The sequence below is a fragment of the Alosa alosa genome, chromosome 17, assembly GCF_017589495.1.
Source record: "Alosa alosa isolate M-15738 ecotype Scorff River chromosome 17, AALO_Geno_1.1, whole genome shotgun sequence".
Lineage (NCBI taxonomy): Eukaryota > Metazoa > Chordata > Actinopteri > Clupeiformes > Clupeidae > Alosa > Alosa alosa.
Genome location: NC_063205.1, coordinates 3,627,704 through 3,638,796, shown reverse-complemented (window position 1 = coordinate 3,638,796; position 11,093 = coordinate 3,627,704). Strand labels below are relative to the sequence as shown.

The 11,093-nt window shown below is 38.2% G+C and overlaps 1 protein-coding gene across 4 annotated transcripts in view; it reads right to left on the bottom strand.

Annotated features, from left to right (window-relative positions):
• Positions 1–507: 507 nt before the first annotated feature.
• cacna2d1a (calcium channel, voltage-dependent, alpha 2/delta subunit 1a) overlaps positions 508–11,093 on the bottom strand; it is a 61,543-nt gene continuing 50,957 nt past the window's right edge. For 2 of the 4 annotated variants that reach the window (XM_048267879.1, XM_048267881.1), the window contains 4 exons: positions 9,800–9,912; positions 8,220–8,302; positions 6,368–6,456; positions 508–5,761 (listed from right to left, as the gene is read on the bottom strand). In XM_048267879.1, coding sequence (XP_048123836.1) covers positions 5,725–5,761; positions 6,368–6,456; positions 8,220–8,302; positions 9,800–9,912 — 322 coding nt within the window. In that variant the 3' untranslated portion in view covers positions 508–5,724. The remainder of the gene's footprint in view (positions 5,762–6,367; positions 6,457–8,219; positions 8,303–9,799; positions 9,913–11,093) is intronic. The other 2 variants (XM_048267880.1, XM_048267883.1) reach the window with 1 other exon arrangement.

Sequence of the window (11,093 nt, the reverse complement as noted above, 5' to 3'; positions counted from 1 at the left end):
TATTTAGAACTAGGACTACTGCCGACATTGAGCAAAATGCTGTTTCACCTTGTAGTGGCGCTCGACCGTAACCTTTTAATCTTTATACATTTCTGTTTGTTTTTTTACTATTAATGCACATTTTAAATATCTAATTTCTATTATGCAAATTATCTTTTTAATATATTATTTTCCTGCTTTTATTATTTTTCCTGTCAGCTCATTTGTAAAGCATTTGAAACTACCCATGTATATTCATTTTGTAACTTTTTCTGTCCACTCCTTTTCTTTCACACATTCACACATACAGGGAGAGGCACATCATGAAAATGAAGTTATTTGAATGGCACTGTCTGTGTTTGTGTGTGTCTATGTGTATGTATGTATCGGAAAAGAGAGCAAGGGAAAACTAGGGGTTTGCAATAAAACAGAGTCTTACACATTTCAATAGAAGCCCAAGTTATGCAACTCCAACTGATAAGTCATATTTGTTTTTTTTTATTCTTTATATATATTCTGTTCTTGCAGAAGATTCACACAGTTTCAGAATTATAAATATTGTTTTCTGCCTTGGAAGTAACAGCAACAATATATTCATTATATAAATGTATTCACATCTGATTTATATCAATCTGAACCCACAAAATTATGGATGGCAGCCTGTTACTTGTTTACCACTGAGAGACAGTTACAGGGTACTTCACATAAACCATGCCAGTCACAAGAGCAGAATATTGCATAACCCATACAAACCACACAATGAGGATGAACAGCATTAAAATACTTCTGATCACATTGTACATGTTTTTTTTCCTGAGGTGACAACATTAGATTTTAGCACTTAAATTACCATCTACGTATATTGAATAGCTGTACTCTTGGAGCGATGCTTTTAACTATCGTTTCAGATCTTCTAATATTTAATGTTAAATATATTCAGTAAACATAATGTGGTTACTCACCTGATGTTTACTGCTCAACAGAAAGGCCATGGACCTGGACAGATTCTTTATACTCATCTTTAATGTTTCCCACAACAATCATGACACGCAGACACATACTTGCCAACTTTTTGCTACTTGTTGACCTCACAGACCATGCACAACAAAGAGGGAATACCAATGTTTGCATATTTAGTTTCAACTGTTTGATAATAGAGTAAAACTATTTGATAAAAGATGTCCTATTACAAACAGAAATGAAGCTTCTTTTTAGACGTAAATGTAGAAGAAGGGGAAGGAAGAGACCATGACAGTTAAGAATGAAAATCTGGTTAGCATACTGTATGCTTCAGATATGCCGTTTACAAGCAGAGAAATAAACCAATGAAAAAAAGGGATGAAAGTGAAGTTAGCTGAATGATCTACCAGTGGTTTTGGCTATTATGGCTGCTTTCCTCATATACTATTCAGTACCTCATTGTTAGTTTCAATATACCAAAACAAATGCTTCTGTTTATCTTAGTATTCCTCCTGGCAGTGTTAAATTTGTAGACAAAATAAAGAAAATAAGAGATGGCCAAGATATGACTATACCTACTGTAGAATGCATTTCCCCCAATAGTTCATATATCTGTAGACCTGTGTGCATACATGGGAAAAAGTATTGCCTGATATTTTTATTTGATACATGCAACAGATGTAATTAGGCCTACAGTGTGTCAATTCATTGACAGCTTGAATAAAAACAACAGGAAACTGTCTTTGATAAACACTGAAAGAGAGGACATGTTTGAGTGGCATTGTTTGACGTCTTCAATATACTATCTGGTAAGTCAATGACATTACTCAAACGGATGCTAAAATGTTTTAACCAGTGCAATATTCATTTGGCACATATGAGGCACATAATCATAATAGACTAATAATTGGTCTGTCTTCCAAAGGTTCTCAGTGGGAATTAGATGATTAGTACCTCAACAAAGATATTGCAACATGTGTATATTCATCAGTTCAGTGTAAATCACAAGGCACACTAAATGAAACATGTTTTAGACAGCTACAATACAATAAACAATATCAATATTGAAAAAAAAAAAAATCTTGATACATGGGACAAAACATAAAACAATAAATATTGAACATATACTAATCCACATAGATATTTTTTATAGAACCTCCCAACCTTTGTATTTTTTAATTGTATGTCCATTTTAGCTTTTTAGGTCAACAGACATCAAAAATACAAAATCATTTACATGTTCCAAGCACAAACTTGTTGGGAGGAAGCTAACATTTTACCTATGAGTCATAGGCTATGACCTGCCATTCATTAACACATATGAATTAACATAATAACAAATGAAAATGTGACCCTTGATATTGCCTAATTTATCACATTGAATGTCTGAACATGATGACAAAATGTGCAGACACAAATGTGATACTTTTCAATAAGTTTTTCATAAAATAAATGTATATATATTTTTTTAATAATAATAATAATAATAATAATAATAATAATAATGATAATAACAATACAGAGGGAAATTGTCTTAAATATATTATTCATCCGTCATAACATTTACAACAAAAATATGTTATGCTTTGTCCCATATCACTAGAATAACACACAAAGAAACATAAAAAGAAAAATATTATAGTCATTGTCAGTCAGTAGCCAGTAGTTATGTTCTCACTTTAAATGACAATTGATGTTATTTTCAGAAGATGATATCTGATATGAACAAAGTACCATATGGAACGCAGGTTAAACAACACACATTGTATCATCAGACTTCAAAGCAATAATGTTCAAATCTTACATTTGGCAATTAAATACATTAATAAATATACTAAAACAGGAAGAGCTGTATATATCAATGCACCTATTCCTTCATTTTGACAGACAGTTTTAAATACAAACTTTCTTCAGTTCCACAGGCACACTACATGGAGCATGGGAGCATGGAGAGCATTCAAAGCATCAAAACATCAAGTTATAACTGTCTACAAGGCAGCATTATATCTCACATCAGCCATCTGAATGAAACTGATACAAATCTTTGACTCCAGTGCAGTTTTAAAGAAGTGCTTAGAACTCTTGGTTGATCTTATAATAGTATAATAATTATATATATAATAATTGTTTGACCTTCAATATGGTTTCAGCGTTTCATCTGGTGCAGCTGAAGGTTACGCTGGGAAAGGATGAGCAAAGAAATGGTTTCACTCGTCTAAATGGCATCAGAGGCAAAAGCAGCAGTGCTGAGCAGGCAGTGGAGAGTTGGAGTAGGTGTGACTACACACTAGAACTACTATTTGGCAACAATGCTGTATGAAGCCATAACAGAACACAATCTGGCCACCACTAGCAATGTGAAGTGGCAATGTGATGCAGCAATAGTTTATTCAATTGATCCCATCAAGGGATGCCTATAGTCGTGGTTACACTCTTCATGAATATTAATGTCATGGCAATATTGGGATTTCAATGATTTATATGGAAGTGTTCTTCTTCTGAGGCAGGACGATTATACAACATACATCTTTAATAATAATGCTTATATTAATTCAGTGGTGCTGAACGTTTGAAAATGTCTTATATTTGCTGGGCAAAGGCTGCCATTGACTACAGCTGGTAGCTTCTCTGTATAAGCACACACTGGGTGTACCAGTGTTAATGTCTACAGTCTTCCATTGACTGAAAGGCTGTTGTCCAAGAGAGAAGTCCCACCACAGTGTATAGAGGAAAGTATTACGATAAGAATGGCGCTAGTAGCATCATGCGCTGGGGCTGTTTTACCATCAGTGGAACTGGTGCATTAAGCAAAGTGGAGGGAATAATGAAATAGGAGGACTACCTTAGAATTCTTCAGTATAACGTGAGACCATCAACTAGACAGTTGAAATTGGCACTGAATTGGGTATTCTAAAAGGACAACGATTCTAAGCTCACACAAAATCTGGTTTTGGTAAACAGGCTGGTAATTGTATAAAATTGGCTTCCCAAAGTCCTGATCTCTACCTTATCAATAGTGTGTGGTCCAATATCCAACCAGCATCTGCCAAAAGATTCTTGCTAACTACTAAAAGCATCTGATCAATCTGAGGGACATTTATTAAATATTATAACCAAATATTATCTATGATCTATAATGTATACATGTGGATGGATATTATTGTTGATTTCAGAAAAAAAAACAATAAATAAAAACCTGGGTACTAAATTCAAGATTTTTGAAGATGTATGTTGTATAATGATTCTGCCCAAGCCTGGATCCGGCCAACTCTGACTCTACCAGACTCCCAACTCTTGCTCTTAGTTCATTTCTCACTGAGATTACAGTCTGGAAAACCTGTTGGTGTTAAGGTTTGCTCAGCCACCACAAGGGGTCGCTGTAGTAATGGTTGAGCTGGAAGGGATACAAACAATTAGTAGAAGCAACACCAGCAAACATCAAAGAAATGAAGCCGGAGCAAGAATAATGTTTAAATGTATGCATAAGAGGTAAGGACAGGGTTTGTGAAAAGGTTTATATTATCAGCATGCACTTAGTGGTCCAATGTTTTCAAAATGTACCCAAAGTCTAAACGCATTAAAATGCAACGGGCAGAAACAATCCCCGTGGAGAGCGTCCAGACTCTAATCACAGTGTAATTGGGTCTGGTGAAACCAGCCTGATCCTGCCCCAGAAAAAGGAACGGTTCAAAGAAATCACTGAAAATCCAATATTGCCATAGCTTTTATGTCCATAATGAGCATATGTAAACTGACCACAACTGCAGACAGTGGTACCCATAGACTCAATAGCATAGAGAGATACCAGAAATAGAGCACTGGAGGCCTGATAGGTTTCAGGTAAAGCTTCATTGATCAGGAAGTGAAAATATTTCACATTTTGTTTAACTACGTTAACCCAAGTCCCCTGTCATAACAGATAGTGGTGGGTGGAACATGAATATCTGATTGTCTATACACATGCTTGCATAGTGAACAAGACAGCCATGGCACAATATTAACTAAATGGAGGTGGGAATAATAGCTCAAATCAAGCCAAACTGGAGATGGATGGACATAAAAGGAGTAATTAAAATATTTGGCTAAAGGCAGGGGTTATGGGTGTGTCCTTCAGGAAAAGTGTTGCCTTGTTAGCTTCTGTTTTCAACACACTTCTTGTCCACAATTTATCAGGTTGTCCTCAGACTGGGAACTCACAGAATACCAAACTCATATATTTTTTCATGAGACTAATCATGTCAAACAAAAACAGGAAAATAAATGAACCTTTGTAAGAACTCTTATTCTTAAATGTCATGTACGTTTAAATGCAAAGGGCAGCCCTAGTTCTGATAGTGGTTATATATAAGAAAATGATAAGAGGTATATGGAACATCTTCCCCTTAAGGGTTAAAACGGCAGCTATCAGATCACAGTTCTGCAGTGACTATGCTTTCAGTATTTTTCACCAGCACAAAACATCTAACCAGCGACGGATTGATCCACTATCAGTCATCAAAAGGCATGGGCATTGGGCAAGTAATCAGCCATTACTCAGAAAGTTACATTTTCGGTCAGTTTCCTTTGTATCCCTTCCTTTCAGCACTACCATCAACCCCAACCATAGGTTTAAGTCAGCAAGAGAAATATTTGACAAATGGCAGGATGAAATATGTTATTTTGGTATAGTTGCTAAGGACATCATGTGAGCGTCACTGAGCAGTTGTCATGATACGCAGTATCCAGCGGCATTCCATAACCCAAGCAGAGCCAGCTGCAGCAGAACAAGGACCCACATAGAAGGACTCAAGCCAGACACTCCACCACAGTCCACATCTTGCTCCTGTTGTAACCAGCACACAGAGGACAATCATGATGCAGTACATGTAAATATGAAGTCAAGAGAACTTTGCTGTACAGTTACAACTTATTTGCTTATATTATAGATCATATTTATATGGAACTGTAAAATTCATCTGGTGTTCTGCATGTGCAATAACACAAAAAAATAAACAGAAGTCCTGTATACACATCCTGATCTATAACCTGATAATTTCACTGCATTTCTTACTTCCAGTAACTATATGCATGTGACAATAAACTTCCTTGTATCCTTGTATCTCATAAAGATCTTACAATTGCATTGTCAGTGTTTGTGTCCATTAATACTCCACAAGCAGCCAAAGAAGAGATTAGATCCTTCATGGTTAAACAGGTAATGACATTCTTCAGTTCAAGGGAGGAAAATTAGAAAGCAGCAAAGCATAAGAGGAGTCTACAGGACTAGGAAGCGGAGAGATGACAGAAGAATGAAAAGAGTGGGATAGACAATAGAAAATGATAAATATGGAAAAGATGTAATGATAGTAGACGAGATGAGATCTTAGAAGTCAAAGGGAGAATACAAAAAGAAGAAGAGAAGAAGAGTCAAGGTGAGCCAGGGACTGACCCGAGAGAGGACATTAACAGCGGCAGCAGTAATATGAGAAGAGAAAAGGCCAGTGGACAGCCAGCGCTCGTCCTGCACCTGGCCTCATCCTATCAATAAACAGCAGGCAGCAATCCAGAAATAGACACACACACACACAAAAAGACAGAGAAAGAATCATGCAGCAAAACACTGGACTGTCAGCAGTTATGTAACACATTACAAGTGAATGGAAAGAAAGATACAGAGCAAGTCAGTAGTGTTAGAGAGGTACTGAGAGAAATGAGTAGCCTAACAGTATATCCAATTTGGAATGTACATTTATGCAAGAGTGACAGAAAAGATAAACACTGTCAGTGAGTAAAAGCCTAAAATGCACAGGCATGGAGACCCAGAGAGAGATCTGAGACAATAAGGGCCCTAGTTAGACTGTTGGCTTGAGAATCGCTGGCAGTAATGGTGGAATAGGTTGCAAACCATGAAAGTTATTTTCAAATCCCGACTAACCTTTCATCAAATATGTTTGACACCACTGGATTTTTTGTGCTAATGTCAAAGGACAATTCCGGCGCAAAATGAACCTGGGGTTAATAAAATGTGTACTGAGTTCAACCGTTCTCTGGGACATGTTTTCATGCTAATCGAATGTTACCAGTTTTATCGCAAACCGCTAATTAGCTTATAACGCTTGTCTTAAGGGCACAGAATAAAGTAAAAAGAAATCACTATTTCTATACCACTAACAAGGCTCAAAAAATCAGTCCAACCAGTCCAAAAACCAGTCCAACGTTGTGCAACGTGAGCGGAACTGTCAAGTGACTTTTTCCAAGATGGCGCCTTATTGTCTGTATACCTGAACAGTACTGCCTTTGCAAACGTAATAAACTGTCTGTACACTTACAAAGTTCACAATGCTTCGGTTTACATGTAGGGACCCTCATTATGTTACCGTCGAAGTGTGGTGCTAAGTGTGGAGAACGGTCAAACTCGATTTAGTTTCGATTTCTGGAGCTCACAAGCCAATGGAGAGTTGCTACGCTAGGGGCGCGTCTAGATTTCTGGGCTAAGCCAAAGCTAGAATGGCACTCAGAAGAGTGTTTACCTCGGCCAAATGCCTTAGATCGTCTTTCAAGAAGGAAATGATTTCACTCCTGTCTGTTTACTGCAAGTGGGTTGTTAGCAATACACAAAATTATACAATGGGCCACGGAGGAACCCACCAAATTGTGGCCCAACGTGCAGCCTAACACCATGTCCTAACCAGACGCGATGCGAGCGAACATTTGCGATAAAATCTGTTTAATTCCATTGTTTTCAATTGGAGTGCCCTGACTGCAAGCGACACGCGAGCAGCGCAATGCAACGTGACGTTTTGAGATGTCTGATGCCCTGTGTCTATTTTCTTTCTGACGATCGCGTTGTTCTGCTATTTTGAATGAGAAATGATGCATTAAAAGGGCATATTTAATGGAATCAGTGTAGACAGACATAGAAGATAGTCGCTCGCCCGGATCCTGTTAGGACATAGTCTAAGGGCCATATTCTCCCATTCTTGTGCAAGTCCTTTTTCCCGTTCCTCCAGTTACGCACTTTTCAGCTATGCACATTCTCCTCTAAGCACTCCAATCATGGACACAGTACGTACTTCAGAATTAAAGAGGCGTAATTTATTTAAAATAGAACCAGACTGGGTCTCAACCCAACTGTTAATGAGTTAGTTTTTAAATGTTCCATCACATGCAGTTTAGGGCCTCTTTTAAAAGATATTAGCATATTAGCAAATGCATGTATGATGCTGACAATGCTGGCTGTGTAAGACTACATTCAAGAAACCTAGAAAAACTTCTCTAGGAAAAGAAAGAGACAGACTTACACTTGAATTGTTGTCGAAGCATGCATCTGGACCTTTCCTGTAGCGTGGATTCAGGGCTAGTTCACAGGGATCTGGACCAGCGGCTATGGATATTTGCTCAAGAAATACACAAAAATGTAAAATAATTTGCACTAAAATGTTCTATATCTTAAGTTAGGTAAAACTAACCAAACCATGTTTGTTTGCTATCTTGTAAGGCTGTTGAAATGCCAAGCAGAGATTACAAGTGAGAAATTAACAAGAGCCACTTAACTGAAACTGGAAAAGAAGTGGGATACTATTTATGGGGAGACCACATCTGACCCTTAAAGATCAATTCCGGCACAAAATGAGGGGTTAATAACATGTGTACCAAGTTCGACCGTTCTCTAGCATGTTTTCATGCTAATCTAATGTGACCAATTTAATCGCAAACCGCTAATTAGCTTATAACTCCACTTTGTAAGTGTACAGAAAGTTTAATAAAAAAGATATAGTTTAGAAAGACAGTACCGTTCACGTATACAGCCAATACAGGCGGGCGCCATCTTGGAAAAAGTCACGTGACAGTTCAGCTCACGTTGAATGACGTTGGACTGGTTGAATGCCGTGAAACGTGATCTGAACAGTCACAAAGATGTTACCGTCGAAGTGTGGTGCTGTTTTTAGCCTTGTTAGTGGTATAGAAATAGCTATTTCTTTTTACTTTACTCTGTGCCCCTAAGACTTAACCTGGCAATAGCCAGATGAATTTCGCTCCGCCTAGCTCCACTCATCCATCTGGAACCGATCCATTGAAGTGTTGCTTCAGAAGGCTGGGCCTAATCAAAAAATGCTTGCATATGATTGAATAAGCCACTTGTCCGTCATCTATTGACGTGCTACTTCAACCACTCACATCGAAGCCAACCCGTGATGCTAATAACAGACTCACAGTCGCTTCTACGCTATGTCACATCTATGAAACTCCCGCCCTGCATCCTGATTGGCTAAACCATAAAGTTGGTTGGAGAAATCACTCTCAATGGAAGAGGTCCCAGATGGATGTGAGTGAAGCTAGGCGGAGCTAAGCGGAACGACATTCATCTGGCTAGGGTCAGGTTACCTAAGACTAGCGTTATAAACTAATTAGCGGTTTGCGATACAACTAGTCACATTCGATTAGCATGAAAACATATACCAGAGAACGGTCGAACTCGGTACACATGTGTTATTAACCCCTAGGTTCATTTTGTGCCGGTATTGTCCTTTAAAGATGCTCCAAGCGATGTTGAGTTACGTCACTTCTGTTGACAAAACAAAACAGAAAGCTAGCTCGCTACTCCTCTTCCCTCCTGTGCATTTGAAACTCTCCTAATCTCGTCGGTGATTGGCTGGAACAGTTTGTTACGTTTCTATGGTCCAGGCTGGACCAGAAACTGTATTTTTCTATAGTGTATTCAGTGCACAGGTGATGTTTGCTGTATGTGACAAAAAATGTTTTAGCTTAGAAACTGCGTAACATCGCTTTGAGCACCTTAAACTATTCATGACAGTTATTTGTCTTACTGTAATTATAGACAATTATTTGAATAAACATAGTATATTTTGATGAAGGATACAGGGCTGCTTCCCTTGGATGAGAGGTTTTTGGTCACATGACATGCAGGCCAGCTTGGCCTCGGCAATAACAAATACAAGGTTGGTTCCAAAGAGTTTCTCTGCATAGAATTGCCTGTGAAATGGCAAATTATGTCACAATTTCATATTTACTTACATTAATATTTATATATTGAATATTTACTACTACTAAGAGCTATTTAATTGTACTCTGCAAAAAGTTCTGGAATTTCTCTCATGCTTTTAAATACATTTAAAGACTTGTTAATGAATGGTATCGTGTGTGGCACAAAAATTTGGACCTGTTGGGCCATGCATGCTTGACAAGTCTACAGTATCTATCAAAATGCTGTGTTGTACTGAATTTTATCTTTGAACTGAATGATTAAAGGGTTTCATATTGAGGCATATACTATTGTAACCTATACCAATTCCATGTATGAACTGTAATGCAGACTTACATGAGAAAAGGTAACCAACTTTATAAGAATTGGACCTGAATTCATGATGTGTGCCATTATATCTGCTTTTTGTTTCTGTTTATATTTTATTTTGTACTGTGGGGGAGGCACCCTTTTTATAGGCGATGTCTGTAACTTGTGGATTTTAAGTAGCTAAAGATTTGTTTGTTAGAGTTTCCTCCTTTAAAAGGCAACTTATACCTTACTGTTCGGGGCTTCGACTTTTACTTCTTCTTTACTTCACTTACAATTCTCTGCTTTCCTATCACCCCTTCTGTCCCAATCCAACATGTTCCTGACCCTTCTGTCCCAATCCAACATGTTCCTATCACCCTTCTGTCCCAATCCAACATGTTCCTATCACCCCTTCTGTCCCAATCCAACATGTTCCTGACTCTTCTGTCCCAATCCAACATGTTCCTGACCCTTCTGTCCCAATCCAACATGTTCCTGACTCTTCTGTCCCAATCCAACATGTTCCTATCACCCCTTCTGTCCCAATCCAACATGTTCCTGACTCTTCTGTCCCAATCCAACATGTTCCTGACTCTTCTGTCCCAATCCAACATGTTCCTGACTCCTCTGTCCCAATCCAACATGTTCCTGACTCTTCTGTCCCAATCCAACATGTTCCTGACTCTTCTCTTACTTTTCTTTACACTTTCGTTTCACCTCATCTCATCCTAGTCAGGCCCACCTGCAAGCGCTGTCCATAGAGCGGTCCCAGCGCACTTGCGCAAGAGCAGCCATCCCAAACCACTGGGTCCAGGAGATCTTATTCTCTTGTGTTTATATGGGACAAGGGTGATTCTGTGTTAGAAAGTTAATGTTTGCA